Consider the following 22717-nt stretch of genomic DNA (forward strand, 5'->3'; position numbering starts at 1 on the left):
TACATTTAAGTTCTTACTGACAGGTAATATACACCCTAAAAGTGTTGGCTACTACCATTTTTATGATTATATTTTTTATAGTGTATGTAATTTAACTCATGGAAACATGAGAGGTAGGAAAGTATGATTAAAAAAGAAGGCATCTATAAAAGGTTTAGTTGCATTGTATAATATTATTCCCACTGATGTAATTTGGATGTGATGTCTGAGAGTCGAAATCAGAATTAACATGAGGACTGCCATCTTTTTTGAGATATATCTATCCCTATATGTTTTTAAAGTTATTGTTCATTTGACTGAAAATCAGAAGCTGGTCTCAAGCCAGCATTTTTTTAATAAAAATAATGCAGTTTGATGATTTTAGAACCATACAATATGCATGTCTGCAAAGTATACATATATATATATATAGTGCATTTAAGCATAAGGATAATTAAACTATCTATTTTGTTGGATTTTATTAAGTTCCTCAGTGAACACTTAGAAAGAAGAGGAATGGGGAAATGGTCTCAATCTATTCAAATCATAAAAATCCCATTTGCAATATTCTTCCATTAGATATAAAATATACTGCTGCTAAAAATGCCTTTAATGGTGCCAGAACAATCCAGTTTCTTACATATAGTTCTTTTAAAATTCTCAATTGCAATTATAAAATTCCATTTCATTTCCTTTCTCTAAGGTTTAGTCTCACCTTTCAGACTACCATATCTTATTCACATGAAACTCTCCAGAATGCAGTGAAATACGGTCGGAAGAGTAAAGTTATACTGTCACTGATTCATGGAGGTACATTTCCCTGGGACCAGTTGTAACTTGGCATCCCTGTGATGGGCTGTGAATCCTCTGAAACAGAACATAAAATTAAAATTTTGCTCAGAAATCTCCTCTCTCATATTATTTCCCCTCTCTATGGGATCTTACCCATCAGCATAAAAATAGAATATTCTTCCCTCTTGAACAATACAAACAATGGAAACCCCACTATGGTTCCAGTCCTTCAACTATTGCCCAATCTCTGTCATTTACTTTACAGTAAAATACATTTATTATCTGTAAGTTCTTCCCATTTGGTCTTGAATGTATTTCACTGAAATTGCCCTTTGAAGGTTACCAGTGACATCCTCATCATTAAGTCTAAAGTTCTATTCTAAGTCTTTGTCTTTCTTGACTTATCAGCAACATTTGCCAACTGCTCACTTTATCCTCACTGAAACAATTTCTTGACTTGATCTCTAGTACATTATACTTTCTTTTTTTCTTTCCTCTCAATTAATCTGTCTTTGTGTGTCTCTTTGTCTCTCATCTCTCCTTCTCATAATTCATTGATGATTTTTCCTTATCTCTCTGATTTGCCTATCTTCTAAATGTTGGACTGTTCCTAGTTCCACTTCCTTAGTGATCACATAGCTTTGAGTTCTTTGTATTCTCTGTTGAACTTCCAAGTTTCCATCTTCAACTAGAACTTCATTTTTGTAGATCATATTAAACTACACAAATGTCTACATCTCTACCTAAAGATCCAGTCAACAACTCAAATTTAATAAGTTTAAAAATTAGCTACTTAAATACTCTGCCCAACAAACCCTGTTTCTCTCTGATAAGTTGCTTCAGTCGTGTCCGACTCTGTGCGACCCCATAGACGGCAGCCCACTAGGCTCCTCTGTCCCTGGGATTCTCTAGTTCTCCCCATTTCAGTAAATAGTAGCTCCATTCTTCCAGTTTCTCAATCCAAAAGCCTTGAAGTTATTCCAAACCTCTCGCTTTCTCTCACATCCAGCAGCCAATACTGTCCGTCTGTGCCATCAATTCTGTCTTTTAAGTACATTCAGAATCGAATCACACCTCATCACACACAGTTATCGCCTTCTGTATGGGTGATATAGAGATCACCATCTTCTTCCTCTTGAATTATAGATCCTTTCACTTGGCTCCTTACTTATCTTCCTGCTTCCAACCTGGCATTCTTTCAGTCCTCAATGTGGCAAATGAAGTTATATAAATCAAATCACTTTTTCCTCTGCTCAGACCTTCCAATGATTTCCTATCTTAATCAGAGTAAAAGCTTCATTTTGGCATACTTAACCTTTAGATAGTATAAAATGTTGATATAATTCTAGTCTCTTAAGATATCAAAGGAAGAGAATCCCTGAAAACTTAAGTAGTTTTTAAAATTAAGAAAAAAACATAAATCTAAAAGTTAATTATAGATTGTTGAAAAATCAGATGCAACTCAGACCATATTTCTGGCTAGATCACATTTTCAATCAGATCTTAAAGGCTACCCTTACACTTTCCAAGCAATTTTCATGTAGCTAGAATGAGAAGAACAACATATTGGAAACCTGTAATATGTCTATTTACTTGCTTGCATTTTTTATTATTTAATCTTTCATTTTAAAAACAGTTTATACCCCTTAGGATATAAGAAAGGGAAATTTACAGACTTCAGTTTTTTCCTAATACTATCCACTGAAGTTACTAGAAGTTCAAATGCTTTTTTTTTTATTTTTAGGTACTGGGATATCTAACAAAGATAAAACAATTGAATCTAGCTGGAATTTGATATGATTACCACCTTGACAATTCTAGATGTTTCCTGATGTATCACAAATCATAATAAAGGGACTTCTCAGTTTTACTTTAGTCACAGCTATCTTAGTCAACTCAGAACTTACTGTTTGTCTAAAAATTTACAGAGGCATTTTTCCATGATGCTTTCCAGTACAATATAGACCAACAATGATTTCTTCTGTTCCAGAACATCTGTAACTCAGGATTGCTACAATTTGGATAACATAATACACATTACTTTAATTCATTCTTCATTTTCCCCTGTGCTGAATGCTTACTTGGATTGTAAACTTCTCAAGGGTAACCCTACAGTGTTTGGTACCAGATGTACCCAATAACTTCTCTTTTTAATTGAACACACATGTATACTACCACAAAAATTAATTTCTCTTTATGAGCAAAAGAACTATTGCCAAGCAATATTTAAATTAATGAAATTGACATATTTATTGTGTTAAAAGAATAAATCAGGAAAAGCAGCTTTTCTTGGTTTCTTTGGGAATAATTGCAAAATTTTTCTTTGTTTTTAATTACTTTTAGCAAGCTCTATTTCCAAGATTGGCTCAGATCCTCTAAAACTTGTACATGATGCTGTGGAGGAAACCACAGACTGGGTCTATGGCTTCTTTTCTTTGCTGTCTGACATCATCTCATCCGAGGGTGATGAAGAAGATGATGATGATGGAGAGGAGGACACTGATAAAGGTACAAAGAGCACAGAGACATCCAACTGCTGGGACTGCTATTTGATATGTATAATAATAGTTAGCTTAAGTTTCTGCACAAATGTGCACTTGGGTCAAGCTAAACCAAAATGAACATGTTTATGAGTGCAAACAGCCTATCAACAGGCTGCCAAACTCAGTAAATTGGTCTTTATATGGCTTTCAACTTACAGATTATCTGCCATTATGGCAAAGATGTCAAAATTAAATGCTATATTAGAGTAGTACAGAGAGATTTATTAAGCAAACCTACAAAACCACAATAGAAACTCACATTTATATGCTTTTTCAGGAAAGAAATAGTTACTATTTCCCAAGTTTGAAATAACAATAGTAAGACTAAATGTACATATATATATATGTAATACATATAATTTGTATTCATAAATAGCAGAAGGCAATCCTACTAAAATCACGATGAAAGTAAATTGATTGAAACAAATGGAGGTAAATGTCACAGCAATTATGCAACTAACCTATTTACTCTCTGTTATATATGAATGAACAAAAGGAAATAACAAACTTAAACCACATGTAAACTTCTGTTGAGTGGATGTGAAAAGAACAAGCATTGTGAATTCTGCCTTTTAGATGACACTTTTAAGATCAGCTTTCCTCATCAGAACTTATGTATTCAGCCTTGATTAACAGGAAAGGTCTAATTATTTTAGCCCTTTCTATGACTTTGTCTAAATTTGTATTTGTTTGGCCTCTGTCAGAGGTTGAGATGAACAGCAGAGAACTGAAATGAACATGATATACAAACCATAATGTATAATTTGGATAACTGCCACAATTTTATTGAACTCATAAAAGTGAAACTATCTTAAATAAATGTACATAGGCAAAGTTTATATTAAAGCTTGGAATTTGGAAGGCAAAGTAATATATAGACTACTATTATCAAAATTAATAGATGTTTTATAAAAGAATGAACAAAAGAAAATGGGAAAATTGAGAGGCAATTTTATGCTCTGCTGAAAGTTTTTCTAATTTACTGTTTTTGTCTTCATTTAGGAGAAATAGAGGAGCCTCCCTTGAAAAAAAAAGGTTAGTTGTTTCACCTCTGCAAAAAAAGTATTTTTTATGGTAATGTTGATTTTTACCATGAGTCAAATAGATTTTACTTTGTTGTGGACTTAATTTGTTTTTTTTTTCTTTTTCTTCAGTTATTATCAGTATTTTATTCAATTTTAGAGGATAACTGTTGGACAATGTGGCTGATATAATGTGGAGGAGAATAATCTTGGAGGCAGTATATATCATGTGTCCTCACAAAGCAATTGAGTCATCCGAGTGTGGTTTGATGTGGTTCACAGGGATCCCTTTAAGGAATAATCAAGGTCTTCAGTCACTGAATGGAATGGTCACAAATCCAGAAGATGGGAGCAATATGACTGGGAAAGGGAGTTAGAACCATGAAGAAAAAGACTCAGAGATTTTACAGGAAGGGGTAGGAATTATGTCTAGAAGGCAAAGTATATTATCCTGAGGTTTATTTTGTATGAGAGAGAAGCATAGAAATCACTCTTAATGCAATTAGTTATTGGTCCACATAACTAATTGGAGAAGGCAATGGCACCCCACTCCAGTACTCTTGCCTGGAAAATCCCATGGATGGAGGCGCCTGGGAGGCTGCAGTCCATGGGGTCGCTAAGAGTCGGACACGACTGAACAACTTCACTTTCACTTTTCACTTTCATGCATTGGAGAAGGAAATGGCAACCCACTCCAGTGTTCTTGCCTGGAGAATCCCAGGGACGGGGGAGCCTGGTGGGCTGCCATCTCTGGGGTCGCACAGAGTCGAACATGACTGAAGCGACTTAGCAGCAGCAGCAGCAGCAACAGATCATGATCACCTCACTGTTTGAAATAAAATCTGCTTAGTGTATGTATGTTAATTTGGAAAATTTGAATTTATAACTTGTCCAATAAATGATAAATTAAGTAGTGAAACTCAAATGTAGGAATGCCATCTAGAAATGAAAGTGTTTATGAAGCTATTGAGAGGAGAAAGGATAGGTTTCCCTTCTCACAAATCCATGATGAGAACCCAAGAACTCAGACTTTGTCATCAAATCTGGGTTTAGAGACTCTAGATTAGTTTATAAACTTCTTGGGGTAAAAAGTAAAGTCTTTTTATAGCTGATCTCCAATGGATAGTGCACAGAACATAGTCAAAGTTTAATATAATGAGTTACAAATCATAGTATGGAAATTACAGTTTATGTATATATTTAGTCTGTTTAGTTGTGGAAAAGAGGAGGATAAATATTTTCCTACTTATAAATTAAATTCTATGAGAGGCAGTGCAGAAGATGGCAGAAGAGTAGGACGGGGAGAACACTTTCTCCCCCACAAATTCATCAAAAGAACATTTAAACACCGAGTAAATTCCACAAAACAACTTCTGAATGCCGGCAGAGGACATCAGGCACCCAGAAAAGCAACCCATTGTCTTCGAAAGGAGGTAGGAAAAAATATAAAAGACAAAAAAAGAGACAAAAGAGGGAGGGACGGAGCTCTGTCCCGGGAAGGGAGTCTTAAAAAGAGAGAAGTTTCCAAACACCAGGAAACATTCTCACTGCCGAGTCTGTGCCGAGCCTTGGAAGCACAGAGGGCAACATAACAGGGAGGAGAAATAAATAAACAATTAAAACCCACAGATTACGAGCCCTATGGTAACTCCTCCAGCGGAGAAGCAGCACAGATGCTTGCATCCGCCATTAGAAAGCGGGGGCTGGGCAGGGAGGCCTGGCGCAGGCTGCATCACTTAGAGTAAGGATCTGGCCTGAATACCCCGAGCGCTACCTGAGTGAAATAATTTGGGCTAGCAAACCAGACTGTGGGATATCTACCACGCGAAAAGCCAGCCCTAATCTAAGACACCGCCAGGCCCGTGCACGGAACAAAGGACTATACAGAGATAGCCGGCTGCAGACCATCCCCCTCCGGTAACAGGCAGCCAGAGCCGGAAGGGGGCAATTGCAGCCCCAGAGAGACATTATCTACAAAACTGTAAGCAGGCTTCTTTGCTAACTAAAACTTCCTGGGGTTCTGGACAGTCAACATCCGCCTGAGAAGGTGCGCCAGTTGTACACCCAGGCGATAAGTCGCAGCAACTGCGCTCGCCAAACACCTCATCATTGAAAGACAAGTATATGTCTTGTCTTTCTTGTCTGAGCTGCTCGGACCTGGGAAGGGCACAAAACGCAGGCCCAACCGAGTCTGTGCCTCTGAGGACTACCTGAGTGCCTGAACCTGAGCGGCTTACACCTGGGAGGTGCAGGCAGCCCAGGGCCGGCCACGGATGGTTGCCGGCAGAGCAATCTAGAGCCTGAGCAGTGTGGGCAGGGAGGCTACTACATGCCGTGAGCGGGGGCAAACCCAGTGTGGCTGAGGCACTGCGAGTACACGCCAGTCTTATTTATTTGCAGCGTCCCTCCCTCCCCACAGCACGACTGAACAAGTGAGCCTTAAAAAAAAAAAAGGTGTCCACCACCGTCCCCTTTGTATCAGGGTGGAAATCAGACACTGAAGAGACCAGCAACAGAAGACGCTATAACAGAGGGAACCTCCTTGGAAGCGACGGGCAATAGATTAAAACCCCGTGGTTAGTACCAACTACATAGGAAGGGGCCTATAGATCTTGAGAAATATAAGCTGGAACAAGGAACTAGCCAAAAATGAACTGAACCCACAATACCCACAACAACATCAGAGAAAGTCCTATATATATTTTTACTATTTTTATGATCATTCTTTCTTTCTTTTTTTTTTAATTTAAAAAAAAATTTTAGTCCTCTATTACTCCTTTAATTTTCACTTTTATAACCTGCTATTACTTTGCAAAAAAAAGAAAGACACTTTTTCTTTTAAAAAAACCAATCTTCATATATCTATCTTTTATAACTTTTGTGACCTTGTTTTTTTTTTTTCTTCTTTTCTTTAACATTGTATTTTTGAAATTCCAAACTCTGCTTTAGATTTTTAATTTTAGCTTTTTGGTATTTGTTATCAATTTTGTATCTATATATTTTTTTATAACTTTTGTGACTTTTTTTTTCTTTCTCTTCATCTTTTCTTTAACATTGTATTCCTGAAATTCCAAACTCTACTCTAGATTTTTAATTTATGCTTTTTGGTATTTGTTATCAATTTTGTACCTATATCTTCTTTATAATTTTTGTGACTTTGTTTGTTTTTGTTTTTTTTTCTCTTTCTTTTTCTTCTTCTTTTCTTTAGCATTGTATTTTTGAAATTCCAAACTCTACTCTAGATTTTTAATTTTTGCTTTTAGGTATTTGTTACCAATTTTGTACCTTTAAGAACCCAATCTTCAGGACCCATTTTTTAATAGGGAGTGAGATTACTGGCTTGACTGCTCTCTCCCCCTTCAGACTCTCCTTTTTTTCCACCAGGTCGCCTGTGTCTCCTCCCTAACCCTTCTCTACTCTACCCAACTCTGTGAATTTCTGTGTGTTCCAGACAGTGGAGAACACTTAGAGAACTGATTACTGGCTGGATCTGTCTCTCTCCTTTTCATTCCCTCCTTTTATCCTCCTGGCCACCTCTGTCTCCTTCCTCCCTCTTCTCTTCTCTGTATAATCTCTGAGTGGTCCAGTTGTGGAGTGCACATAAGGAAGTGATTACTGGTTAGCCCGCTCTCTCCTCTATTGATTCTACCTCATCTCATTCGGGTCACCTCTAACTCCCTCCTCCCTCTTCTCTTCTCCATGTAACGCTGTGAACCTCTCTGGGTGACCCTCACGGTGGAGAAACTTTTCATCTTTAACCTAGATGTTTTATCAATGGTGCTGTATAGAAGGAGAAGTTTTGAGACTACTGTAAAAATAAGACCGATAACTGGAAGCAGGAGGCTTAAGTCCAAACCCTGACTCTAAGGAACATTAATTGACAAGAGCTCATCAAATGCCTCCATACCTACACTGAAACCAAACACCACACAAGGGCCAACAAGTTCCAGGGCAAGACATACCAAGCAAATTCTCCAGCAACAAAGGAACACAGCCCTGAGCTCCAATATACAGGCTGCCCAAAGTCACCCCAAAACCATAGACATCTCATAACTCATTACTGGACACTTCATTGCACTCCAGAGAGAAGTAATCCAGCTCCACCCCCCAGAACACCGACACAAGCTTCCCTAACCAAGAAACCTTGACAAGCCACCTGTACAAACCCACACACAATGAGGAAATGCCACAATAAAGAGGATTCCACAAACTGCCAGAATACAGAAAGGACACCCCAAACTCAGCAATTTAAATAAGATGAAGAGACAGAGGAATACCCAGCAGGTAAAGGAACAGGATAAATGCCCACCAAACCAAACAAAAGAGGAAGAGATAGGGAATCTACCTGATAAAGAATTCCAAATAATGATAGTGAAATTGATCCAAAATCTTGAAATCAAAATGGAATCACAGATAAATAGCCTGGAGATAAGGATTGAGAAGATGCAAGAAAGGTTTAACAAGGACCTAGAAGAAATAAAGAAGAGTCCATATATAATGAATAATGCAATAAATGAGATCAAAAACACTCTGGAGGCAACAAATAGTAGAATAACAGAGGCAGAAATAGGATTAGTGAATTAGAAGATAGAATGGTAGAAATAAATGAATCAGAGAGGAAAAAAGAAAAATGAATTAAAAGAAAGGAGGACAATCTCAGAGACCTCCAGGACAATATTAAACACTACAACATTTGAATCATAGGGGTCCCAGAAGAAGAAGACAAAAAGAAAGACCATGAGAAAATACTTGAGCAGATAATAGTTGAAAACTTCCCTAAAATGGGGAAGGAAATAATCACTCAAGTCCAAGAAACCTAGAGAGTCCCAAACAGGATAAACCCAAGGCAAAACACCCCAAGACACATATTAATCAAATTAACAAAGATCAAACACAAAGAACAAATATTAAAAGCAGCAAGGGAAAAACAACAAATAACACACAAGGGAATTCCCATAAGGATAACAGCTGATCTTTCAATAGAAACTCTCCAAGCCAGGAGGGAATGGCAAGACATACTTAAAGTGATGAAAGAAAATAACCTACAGCCCAGATTATTGTACCCAGCAAGGATCTCATTCAAATATGAAGGAGAAATCAAAAGCTTTACAGACAAGCAAAAGCTGAGAGAATGCAGCACCACCAAACCAGCTCTCCAACAAATACTAAAGGATATTCTCTAAACAGGAAACACAAAAAGGGTGTATAAATTCGAACCCAAAACAATAAAGTAAATGACAATGGGATCATACTTTTCAATAATTACCTTAAACGTAAATGGGTTGAATGCCCCAACCAAAAGACAAAGACTGGCTGAATGGATACAAAAACAAGACCCCTATATATGTTGTCTACAAGAGACCCACCTCAAAACAGGGGACACATACGGACTGAAAGTGAAGGGCTGGAAAAAGATTTTCCATGCTAATAGGGACCAAAAGAAAGCCGGAGTAGCAATACTCATATCAGATAAAATAGACTTTAAAACAAAGGCTGTGAAAAGAGACAAAGAAGGTCACTACATAATGATCAAAGGATCAATCCAAGAAGAAGATATAACAATTATAAATATATATGCACCCAACATAGGAGCACCGCAATATGTAAGACAAATACTAACAAGTATGAAAGGAGAAATTAACAACATAATAATAGTGGGAGACTTTAATACCCCACTCACACCTATGGATAGATCAACTGAACAGAAAATTAACAAGGAAACACAAACTTTAAACGATACAATAGACCAGTTAGACCTAATTGATATCTACAGGACATTTCATCCCAAAACAATGAATTTCACCTTTTTCTCAAGCGTACACGGAATCTTCTCCAGGATAGATCACATCTTGGGCCATGAACCTAGCCTTGGTAAATTCAGAAAAATTGAAATCATTCCAAGCATCTTTTCTGACCACAATGCAGTAAGATTAGATCTCAATTACAGGAGTAAAAATATTAAAAATTCCAACATATGGAGGCTGAACAACACACTGCTGAATAACCATCACATCACAGAAGAAATCAAAAAAGAAATCAAAATTTGCATAGAAATGAATGAAAATGAAAACACACAACCCAAAACCTGTGGGACACTGTAAAATCAGTCCTAAGGGGAAAGTTCATAGCACTACAGGCATACCTCAAGAAACAAGAAAAAAGTCAAATAAATAATCTAACTCTACACCTAAAGCAACTAGAAAAGGAAGAAATGAAGAACCCCAGGGTTAGTAGAAGTAAGGAAATCTTAAAAATTAGGGCAGAAATAAATGCAAAAGAAACAAAAGAGACCATAGCAAAACTCAACAAAGCCAAAAGCTGGTTCTTTGAAAGAATAAATAAAATTGACAAACCATTAGCCAGACACCTCAAGAAACAAAGGGAGAAAAATCAAATCAATAAAATTAGAAATGAAAATGGAGAGATCACAACAGACAACACAGAAATTCAAAGGATCATAAGACACTACTATCAGCAATTATATGGCAATAAAATGGATAACATGGAAGAAATGGACAAATTCTTAGAAAAGTACAACTTTCCAAAACTGGACCAGGAAGAAATAGAAAATCTTAACAGACCCATCACAAGCACAGAAATTGAAACTGTAATCAGAAATCTTCCAGCAAACAAAAGCCCAGGTCCAGACGGCTTCACAGCTGAATTCTACCAAAAATTTAGAGAAGAGCTAACACCTATCCTACTCAAACTCTTCCAGAAAATTGCAGAGGAGGGTAAACTTCCAAACTCATTCTATGAGGCCACCATCACCCTAATACCAAAACCTGACAAAGATGCCACAAAAAAAGAAAACTACAGGCCAATATCACTGATGAACATAGATGCAAAAATCCTTAACAAAATTCTAGCAATCAGAATCCAACAACACATTAAAAAGATCATACACTATGACCAAGTGGGCTTTATCCCAGGGATGCAAGGATTCTTCAATATCCACAAATCAATCAGTGTAATACACCACATTAACAAATTGAAAAATAAAAACCATATGATTATTTCAATAGATGCAGAGAAAGCCTTGACAAAATTCAACATCCATTTATGATAAAAAACTCTCCAGAAAGCAGGAATAGAAGGAACATACCTCAACATAATCAAAGCTATATATGACAAACCCACAGCAAACATTATCCTCAATGGTGAAAAATTGAAAGCATTTCCTCTAAAGTCAGGAACAAGACAAGGGTGCCCACTTTCACCATTACTATTCAACATAGTTTTGGAAGTTTTGGCCACAGCAATCAGAGCAGAAAAAGAAATAAAAGGAATCCAAATTGGAAAAGAAGAAGTAAAACTCTCACTGTTTGCAGATGACATGATCCTCTGCATAGAAAACCCTAAAGACTCCACCAGAAAATTACTAGAACTAGTTAATGAATATAGTAAAGTTGCAGGATATAATTTCAACACCCAGAAATCCCTTGCATTCCTATACACTAATAATGAGAAAACAGAAAGAGAAATTAAGGAAACAATTCCATTCACCATTGCAACGGAAAGAATAAAATACTTAGGAATATATCTACCTAAAGAAACTAAAGACCTATATATAGAAAACTATAAAACACTGGTGAAAGAAATCAAAGAGGACACTAATAGATGGAGAAATATACCATGTTCATGGATTGGAAGAATCAATATAGTGAAAATGATTATACTACCCAAAGCAATCTATAGATTCAATGCAATCCCTATCAAGCTACCAACGGTATTCTTCACAGAGCTAGAACAAATAGTTTCACAATTTGTATGGAAATACAAAAAATCTCGAATAGCCAAAGCTATCTTGAGAAAGAAGAATGGAACTGGAGGAATCAACCTGCCTGACTTCAGGCTCTACTACAAAGCCACAGTCATCAAGACAGTATGGTACTGGCACAAAGACAGAAATATAGATCAATGGAACAAAATAGAAAGCCCAGAGATAAATCCACACACATATGGACACCTTATCTTTGACAAAGGAGGCAAGAATATACAATGGATTAAAGACAATCTCTTTAACAAGTGGTGCTGGGAAAACTGGTCAACTACTTGTAAAAGAGTGAAACTAGAGCACTTTCTAACACCATACACAAAAACTCAAACTGGATTAAAGATCTAAACATAAGACCAGAAACTATAAAACTCCTAGAGGAGAACATAGGCAAAACACTCTCCAACATACATCACAGCAGGATCCTCTATGACCCACCGCCCAGAATATTGGAAATAAAAGCAAAAATAAACAAATGGGATCTAATTAAACTTAAACGCTTCTGCACAACAAAGGAAACTCTAAGCAAGGTGAAAAGACAGCCTTCAGAATGGGAGAAAATAATAGCAAATGAAGCAACAAACAACTAATCTCAAAAATATACAAGCAACTCCTACAGCTCAATTCCAGAAAAATAAATGACCCAATCAAAAAATGGGCCAAAGAACTAAATAGACATTTCTCCAAAGAAGACATACAGATGGCTAACAAACACATGAAAAGATGCTCAACATCACTCATTGTCAGAGAAATACAAATCAGAACCACTATGAGGTACCATTTCACACCAGTCAGAATGGCTGCGATCCAAAAGTCTACAAGCAATAAATGCTGGAGAGGGTGTGGAGAAAAGGGAACCCTCTTACACTGTTGGTGGGAATGCAAACTAGTACAGCCACTATGGAGAACAGTGTGGAGATTCCTTAAAAAACTGGAAATAGACCTGCCTTATGATCCAGCAATCCCACCCCTGGGCATACACACTGAGGAAACCAGAAGGGAAAGAGACACGTGTACCCCAATGTTCATTGCAGCACTGTTTATAATAGCCAGGACATGGAAGCAACCTAGATGTCCATTAGCAGATGAATGGATAAGAAAGCAGTGGTACATATACACAATGGAGTATTACTCAGCCATTACAAAGAATACATTTAAATCAGTTCTAACGAGGTGAATGAAACTGGAGCCTATTATACAGAGTGAAGTAAGCCAGAAAGAAAAACACCAATACAGTATACTAATGCATATATATGGAATTTAGAAAGATGGTAACAATAACCCTGTATACAAGACAGCAAAAGAGACACTGATATATAGAACAGTCTTTTGGACCCTGTGGGAGAGGGAGAGGGTGGGATGATTTCGGAGAATGGCATTGAAACATGTATGCTATCATGTATGAAACGAGTCGCCAGTCCAGGTTCGATGCACGATACTGGATGCTTGGGGCTGGTGCACCGGGATGACCCAGAGGGTGGTATGGGGAGGGAGGAGGGGGGAGGGTTCAGGATGGGGAACACAGGTATACCTGTGGCAGATTCATTTTGATATATGGCAAAACCAATACAATATTGTAAAGTTAAATAAAATAAAATTAAAAAACAAAACAAAAACAAACAGACAATGCAAGACTCTCTCTTTGTAACACAAAGATTCTCTCTTTGTGACAAAAATCATGTTTCCATGATGACTTAAGCAGAATGTTTGAGAGTCTTTGTTTCAGTGTTAATAAAGGAAATCAGTTATTTTCAAAAAAATTTTTTTAAATAAAAATAAAATAAATAATTAATGCTATGAGAATATCATATAAGATCACATTCTTCATAAATCAATATCTAGTATTTAATATAGAATCTGTTCATTACTTTTGATTTGAATTTCCTGGTGGGATTATTTTAAAATTAAGTTTTATAAAATGTTTACCATAAATGTCAAATGCACATAAAGCTGTGCATTGTTTCTTAAATTATTGCCTTGCTTTATCAAATCAACAGAGAAACTATTAAATAATTGTTTAGGATGCTTTTTTTAAATGTCAGTAATGATCATTAGTTCAAACAGTCTTAAGGGATATGTATGTTTAAAACTATGTACACTAATGCCTTCAAGGATTACTAGAAAGAGAATTGACTAAAATCACCTGAATATATTTTCTTAATATTATTGTTCACAGAGTTACGTGAGAAAATGGACATTTAGAGAAACATGTTATACACCCTACCTTGTTACAGAACCTATATAATAACAACCCTCATTTGAAGTGGACCAAAGGAAATATATTTCACTACAATTAACATATTTTATTTAAAACTTTTTCTTTTGTAGAATCATCATAGAAACAATGAGTTTTTAATCAGCATGTATTAATTTACAAAACATTTGTAATACATATTCTGCCTTTAAAAGCATATTTTTATATTATTATTTGGGGAGAGATTCTATGAGCTTATCTCTATCTTATGGATTATTTTATAAATTTCACATTTTAAAATTTTAAGAATTTTTTTATTGTTTTTCTATAATCTAGAATTATATTCTCTAAAAATATTTGATTTTCACCTGTCTAAATGAGTATTAATCTTTTCATTAGTACTCTTTCCCATTCAGATAAATTGAATAATATTTAGCCATTTTATACTACCTAAATTATCAGGTTGTGGCATTATTTAATTAACTGTGTCTATGTGAAACATTTTGTTTATATGTGCTAAAAATGTTGGTTTCATTTGTCCAGTTCTAGCTATTTTTACCAAAATGAAAATTCAACCACCTGGTTATTTATGAGTGGAGTTTGCATTTCTAATTTGATAAGGAATAATTGTCCAGTCACATAATCTCAGGTTTATAGGATTGATTATTAAACAGGTTCTTAATATGGATGATGCTTTAGAATCTGCTCCTCTGTGATTTATGTTGTTATATAGTGAACTCTGGGAGTTGGTGAGGGACAGGGAGGCCTGGCGTGCTGCGATTCATGGGGTCACAAAGAGTCGGACACAACTGAGCGACTGATCTGATCTGATCTGATTTGATCAGGATATTAAATGTAGTACCTCAATTCAGTTCAGTTCAGTCACTCAGTCGTGTCCGATTGTTTGCGACCCCATGGACTGCAGCACGCCAGGCTTCCCTGTTCATCACCAACTCCCAGAGCCTACTCAAACTCATGTCCATTGAGCTGGTGATGCCATCCAACCATTTCATGCTCTGTCATCCCCTTCTCCTCCTGCCTTCAACCTAGTGTCTTTATATTCTTTACACATATTTATTTTTCAGCTTGTCAAAATTTTTAAATATTAAGTTCTATTACCAAACACTCCAGGATGAGGATCAAAGGCACCAAATCATTATAAAATATATATTTTTATCATTTGATTACTTAAAACTTCTAACTACGAAAACTAATACCATTGTAAATCACATATTCTAGAACAATTCCATGCTGTATATGGTGGGTGTGCTTTGTTTACCTGGAATCACCCTGTTCAGTAGTATTCTTCACAGCAGGGTAAACATGGACATGTTATCACCACATCTTCTAAGGGATAAATGAGTGCCAATAGCAGTAAAGGAATCAAATTAATTTGTATGCTTTCCTAAAACTGATCTGCCTGAGAACATCTCCAGAGTTATCAAATACTTATTCTATGTTACAAAATAAAGAAGTATCTTTCACCCGTCATCAAATTGCTAGAATGCCAACCAAAGAGACCAGTAGGCTGTCCTGTCCTGTCTTGCATATATCCGCTAAAGGAGAGCAGTGGTGCTGATACTCAGGTTTTCTGTGTCATGATGGGATGGTGTGAAGTCAAAAACCAGGTAGAGTGGGATACAGGAGCAATGGAAAATTTCATTTCATGATTTTGCCTTTTATTTAGCTGAATAATGTGAAAGAATGCAATGCTCTTGAGGGAGAGTCCCTTGAGAACAAAACAAAAAGAATATCCATAGGAAATAAATACTGATAGCTAAAAATGTCTTTTAAAAATTTAAATGTAAGCAGTTCTTTTCAGTTATTTTCAATACTTGTTCCTAGGAAGTATGACTGCTTGGGAAAAAAAAGTGCTTTGAAACAACCAAAGCAGTTTGAGTTTAACACTGATTCTTTTAAATATAACTGGATATTTTCTAAGGCAACCAAACTGTTAAAGACATGTTGAACAAACCCATGGATGTCAAATTTCTGTGATTCATTTCAGACTAATTCTGAATAATTCAAAAATAAATTTAAAGCCTAATTTATGTAATTATATTATGAAATATTTAATCTAATTGAAGTCAGACCTTATCGTATTTTATTTAATGTAAAATGCTTAATATTTTGTGAAGGTCATGGCAACCCACTTCAGTGTTCTTGCCTGGAGAATCCCATGAACAGAGGAGCCTGGCAGGCTGCAGTTAGTGGAGTTGTTAAGAGTCAGACATGACTGAGCCACTAACTCTTTCACTGACAAAAAATTAAATTATATACTATTTGCAGGACCAATTCACTATGTGTATGTTCATATATATATATATGAATGTGTGTATATATATATGTGGGCTTCCCTGGTGCCACAGTGGTAAAAAATTCACCTGCCAATGCAGGAGATACAGGGGATGCAAGAGACATGGGTTCAATCACTTGGTCGAGAAGATACCCTGGAGTAGGAAAAGGCAACCCATACCAGTATTCTTGCCTGGGAAATTCCATGGACAGAAGAGCCTGGCAGGCTACAGTCCAGGAGGTCACAGACAGTCAGACATGACTGAGCAACTGACCACATACACACACACACACATATATATATATATATACACACATAATACATTATGTAACATTTATTCATTATATGTATTTTCTGCCTCCTATTAACAAAAAACTCACTAAATGCTAGTTGCTCAATAAATATATGTAAATATATGGATTTAATATATATTCTCTTTTGCCTATAAATTTTTTTCATGATACCTAACAAAATTGTTGCAGTTATTTCTTTTATATTTAAAACTTTAAAAATTATTCCCTAAAGTGAAGCATCAGAATTTAGTATACTCCTCACATATATATTTCTGGAATATCAAACTTTCAACACTACTCTTAGCTTTATAAACAGTTCAAAATTTTACCTGACATTAGTTCAAATAAAATAATGTGCAGTAGAATAATGATTTTTCATGTTGTATAGTTTATTGTAAAATGAACTTATTATATTAAATCTAAATAATTTAAACATTTTCATCTATTTTTAATAATTTATCTTCCAAGTATGTTACAAAATTTATCACTTTCACAATAATTTCCTAAAAATACCTGCTAAAATTGTTTTTGAACTGAAAAGGAAAATTATTTTTATTTTTGACAAGGAATAAGTTTGATTTGTTCCATGTCCAGTTCTTTCTGTATGCTTCCAGATCTGCATACAGTTAGAACTGGACATGGAACAAATCAAACTTCAGCTCAGTTCAGTCGCTCAGTCGTGTCCAACTTTTTGCGACCCCATGAATCGCAGCACGCCAGGCCTCCCTGTCCATCACCAACTCCAGAGTTCATTCAGACACACGCCCATCAAGTCAGTGATGCCATCCAGCCATCTCATCCTCTGTCGTCCCCTTCTTCTCCTGCCCCCAATCCCTCCCAGCATCAGAGTCTTTTCCAATGAGTCAGCTCTTTGCATGAGGTGGCCAAAGTATTGGAGTTTCACCTTTAGCATCATTCCTTCCAAAGAAATCCCAGGGCTCCTTGTCAAAAAAAACAACAACAACAAAAAAAAAACCAAAAAACAGACTGGTTCCAAATAGGAAAAGGAGTACATCAAGGCTGTATATTGTCCCTCTGCTTATTTAACTTATATGCAGAGTACATCATGAGAAACGCTGGGCTGGAAGAAGCACAAGCTGGAATCAAGATTGCTGGGAGAAATATCAATAACCTCAGATATACAGATGACACCACCCTTATGGCAGAAAGTAAAGACCTAAGGAGCTTCTTGATGAAAGTGAAAGAGGAGAGTGAAAAAGTTGGCTTAAAGCTCAACATTCAGAAAACTAAGATCATGGCATCCAATCCCATCATTTCATGGCAAATAGATGGGGAAACAATGGCAACAGTGGCTGACTTTTTTTTTGCGGGGGGCAGGGGGCGGGGCTCCAAAATCACTGCAGATGGTGATTGCAGCCATGAAATTAAAAGACGCTTACTCCTTGGAAGGAAAGTTATGACCAACCTAGACAGCATATTAAAAAGCAGGGACATTACTTTGTCAACAAAGGTCCATCTAGTCAAGGCTATGGTTTTTCCAGTGGTCATGTATGGATGTGAGAATTGGACTATAAAGAAAGCTGAGCACCAAAGTATTGATGCTTTTGGACTGTGGTGTTGGAGAAGACTCTTTAGAGTCCCTTGAACTGCAAGGAGATCCAACCAGTCCATCCTAAAGATCAGTCCTGGGTGTTCATTGAAAGGACTGATGTTGAAGCTGAAATTTCAATACTTGGCCACCTGATCGGAAGAGCTGACTCATTTGAAAAGCCCTTGATGCTGGGAAAGATTGAGGGCAGGAGGAGAAGGGGACGACAGAGGATGAGATGGTTGGATGGCATCACCGACTCAATGGATGTGGGTTTGGGTAGACTCCGGCAATTGGTGATGGACAGGAAGGCCTGGAGTACTGTGATTCATGGGGTCACAAAGAGTCAGACACGACTGAGTAACTGAACTGAACTGAACTGAAGTTTGATTAGAGTAAGAAATTTGAAAACAAAGGCTGACTTTGCCCATTAGTTAACATAGCAAACATTTTCCATAAATTAAGTGAGCAGCAGCACCAAAGTTTAGATGAAATATATCTACAGCAAGAATTACATCTGAAACATAAAGCAATAGCACTTTTTCAAAAATTATTACAGTTTACAAATTTTATTGAGTTATAATTAACATACAATATTATGTTAATACAACATAGTGATTCATTGTTTTTATGCATTATGAAATGATCACTGCAGTAAAACCAGTTATTATTTGTTGCTGTACAGAGTCGTAACAATATTGACTATATTCCCTATGTGTACATTATATTCCTCTGATCATTTATTTTACATTAGAGGTTTGTACCTCCTAATCTCTTTCATCTATTTCATCTGGCCCTCGCCCCGCCACCCCTTGTAGTCTTAAGCTTGTTCTATCTTTTGGAATCTAAAAAACAAACAAAACAAAGTAGAAACAACAAAAGACAAGTAATCCAATTTAAAGAACGGGCAGAGGAGCTAAATAAATATTTTTAAAACAAAGTTTAATAAAAATGATATTATAAAGCAATACAGTCAAAAAAAAAAAAAAAAAAAAAAAAAAAAAAAAAAAAAAAAAAAAAATAAAATATGTGTCTGTTTAGCATAGGCATCTTAGCATTTTTCTATTTCTTTTTCAAAAGTAAAATACTGGTTACTCTCAAACCTAATTGATTTTTCTTTCATATTTTTGAGATTGCATAAGCATTCATGAAAAGTATAACTTTTGTTGAGGATAAAGCTTTTTAACTTTTTTATACTAACATGTCTAAGTACAACATAATGGATATATTTATCTCTTTTTACAGTTTATTTTTACTTAATCCTTAGTCTGTAATAAGTCTGTATATAATAATAATCATTACAGCATTTATGTTCCTTGAAATATGTGATTTTAGGAGACAATAATTGTCTTTTAACAAGAAACTACATCTTATAATGTCATTTCCTGACATTCAGCTTTAAAGATAAGGCAGAATACTTTTAGTCCTTCAGAACCATACATACCAGTTTTGGGGGTAAGGAAAAATTGGTCTTCAATTTTAGGGATATAGAGGCCGTATGAGATAAATCATCACCTGCCTTTAAAGAAAGAACCCAAATCCCCTCTATATTATGTTGAATTTCCTTTTTTCCCAACTGTTTGCTCTATGAACCAAGGAGCTGTCTTGAAGTTTGAACAGGACTCAAATATGAAGGCTGATATTCTGTGAGATTGTTCCTGATGCATGCCAATGGCAGAGAAAGAGGCTCTTCTTAGAGCAAAACAAATTACATCTCCTTATAATCGTGTTTTAAAGTTTCCGTAAAGCTCCTGGGGTTGAAAGAGTCCAGTAAATTTAAACTCAGTTCTTTCATTGTGTATTTTTCTCACTTTATTGAAATCTGCAATAGCTCTTTGCAGTCAGGGTGAATAAGAAAGAGCCAGGAAATTTGAGCATCATAAATATTCAAGACTCTAGGATTAGGCCATTCAGAAGGTTGTATCACGTCATCAGGAGTAAGATAGATGGACACGTTTCTGTGCCAGAGATTTCAATGCATCAATCTTTGCTGGCAGCTTCGGTGCCTTACACCAGGCTGAACATAAAGTGTCTGAAAAATACTGTGCATGAAAAAAGGAGGGAGAATGGAAAGGTGACTAAACTTGTTAAAATTCATAGCCCCAGAATATTGGTTACCAGGTTGGCCCTAGTAACACTGTTAAGTATATACATTTATCTTTGGACTGCTTATCTAAGTCCAGATCAAAACTCAGCCCCATTACTGCACTACTGCATATTCCCCTTAGGCTGCAGAAGGAACTCAGTGCTTTATTTTCTGCTTGTCTTTCCCAATATTGATCAGGCCTGTGAGGACAGGAAGCAAAACCCAGAGACAGACAGTGGGCCTGGAGATGGGATTAGAATGAAAAAGACTGAGGAGGCTGAGGTAAAGTAAGATCTAATGAATGATCCAGAGATTCACTTTGCTAGGGAGTTGCAGCTGTAGCAAATTGTGGATCCAGAAGAGCTCATTTCTACCAAGGCAAGCAAACTGGAACTAGAATGGTGGATATAATACTAGTAACACTGGAGCTTAACAAGCTGGTGGAAGCAAAGGATTAAATTTTGGTGCCAACATCACGGAGAATAAAAAGGCTGAGACAACTCAGCTGTGGTCCAACCATTTTAAGTAGTTCCTTTTGGAAATAAGATTGGATAAGTAATTGAAGAGTCTATGAGTGAGAATAAAATTCAAGATGCCAAGGGAATATTTCATGCAAAGATAGGCACAATAAAGGACAGAAATGGTAGGGACTTAGAAGCAGAAGATATTAAGAAGAGGTGGCAAGAATACCAGAACTGTACAAAAAAGATCTTCATGACCCACATAATCACGATGGTGTGATCACTCACCTAGAGCCAGACATCCTGGAATGTGAAGTCAAGTGGGCCTTAGAAAGCATCACTATGAACAAAGCTAGTGGAGGTGATGGAATTCCAGTTGAGCTATTCCAAATCCTGAAAGTGAAAGTGCTGCACTCAATATGTCAGCAAATCTGGAAAACTCAGGAGTGGGCACAGGAATGGTAAAGGTCAGTTTTCATTCCAATCCCAAAGAAAGGCAATGCCAAAGAATGTTCAAACAACCACACAAATGCACTCATCTCATATGCTAGCAAAGTAATGCTCAAAATTCTCCAAGTCAGGATTCAACAGTACGTTAAACATGAAATTCCAGATGTTCTAGTTGGTTTTAGAAAAGGCGAAGGAACCAGAGATCAAATTGCCAACATCCTTTGGATCATCGATAAAGCAAGAGAGTGCCAGAAAAACATCTACTTCTGCTTTATTGACCGTGCCAAAGCCTTTGACTGTGTGGATCACAATAAACTGTGGAAAATTCTGAAAGAGATGGGAATACCAGACCACCTGACCTTCCTCCTAAGAAATCAATATGCAGGTCAAGAAGCAACAGTTAAAACAACATGGAACAACAGACTGGCTCCAAATCAGGAAAGGAGTCCATCAAGGCTGTATATTGTCACCCTGCTTATTTAACTTATATGCAGAGTACATCATACGAAATGCTAGGCTGGGTGAAACACAAGCTGGAATCAAGATTGCTGGGAGAAATATCAGTAACCTCAGATATGCAGATGACACCACCCTTATGGCAGAAAGCGAAGAATTAAAGAGCCTCTTTATGAAAGTGAAAGAGTAGAGTGAAAATGGCTTAAAACTCAACATTCAGAAAACTAAAATCATGGCCTCTGGTCCCATCACTTCATGGCAAATAGATGGGGAAATAATGGAAACAGTGAGAGGCTTTGTTTTTTGGGGTTCCAAAATCACTGCGGATGGTGACTGCAGCCATGAAATTAAAAGATGCTTGCTCCTTTGAAGAAAAGCTGTGACCAACCTAGACAGCATATTAAAAAGCAGAGACATACTTTGCCGAAAAAGGTTCATGTAGTCAAAGATATGGTTTTTCCAGTAGTCATGTATGAATGTGAGAGTTGGAATACAAAGAAAGCTGAGCGCTGAAGAATTGATGCTTTTGAACTGTGGTGTTGGAGTCCCTTGGACTGCAAGGAGATCCAACCAGTTGATCCTAAAGGAAATCAGTCCTGAATATTCATTGGAAGGACAGATGCTGAGGATGAAACTCCAATGCTTTGCCCACCTGATGTGAGGAACAGACTCATTGGAAAAGACCCTGTTGCTCAGAAAGATTGAAGGGGACGACAGAGGATGAGATGGTTGGATGGCATCACCAAGTCCATGGACATGAGTTTGAGCAAACTCCCGGAGTTTGTGAAAGATAAGGAAGCCTGACGTGCTGCAGCCCAT

The 22717-nt window shown here is 36.6% G+C and overlaps 1 protein-coding gene across 41 annotated transcripts in view; it reads left to right on the forward strand.

Annotated features, from left to right (window-relative positions):
• The window catches only part of TRDN (triadin), a 414851-nt gene that overhangs the window by 78505 nt on the left and 313629 nt on the right, over positions 1-22717 (forward strand). For all 41 annotated transcript variants that reach the window (XM_055535018.1, XM_055535007.1, XM_055535006.1 and 38 more), the window contains exons 3-4: positions 3115-3279; positions 4317-4349. In XM_055535018.1, coding sequence (XP_055390993.1) covers positions 3115-3279; positions 4317-4349 — 198 coding nt within the window. The remainder of the gene's footprint in view (positions 1-3114; positions 3280-4316; positions 4350-22717) is intronic.

The sequence above is a fragment of the Bubalus kerabau genome, chromosome 9 (assembly GCF_029407905.1).
Source record: "Bubalus kerabau isolate K-KA32 ecotype Philippines breed swamp buffalo chromosome 9, PCC_UOA_SB_1v2, whole genome shotgun sequence".
Lineage (NCBI taxonomy): Eukaryota > Metazoa > Chordata > Mammalia > Artiodactyla > Bovidae > Bubalus > Bubalus kerabau.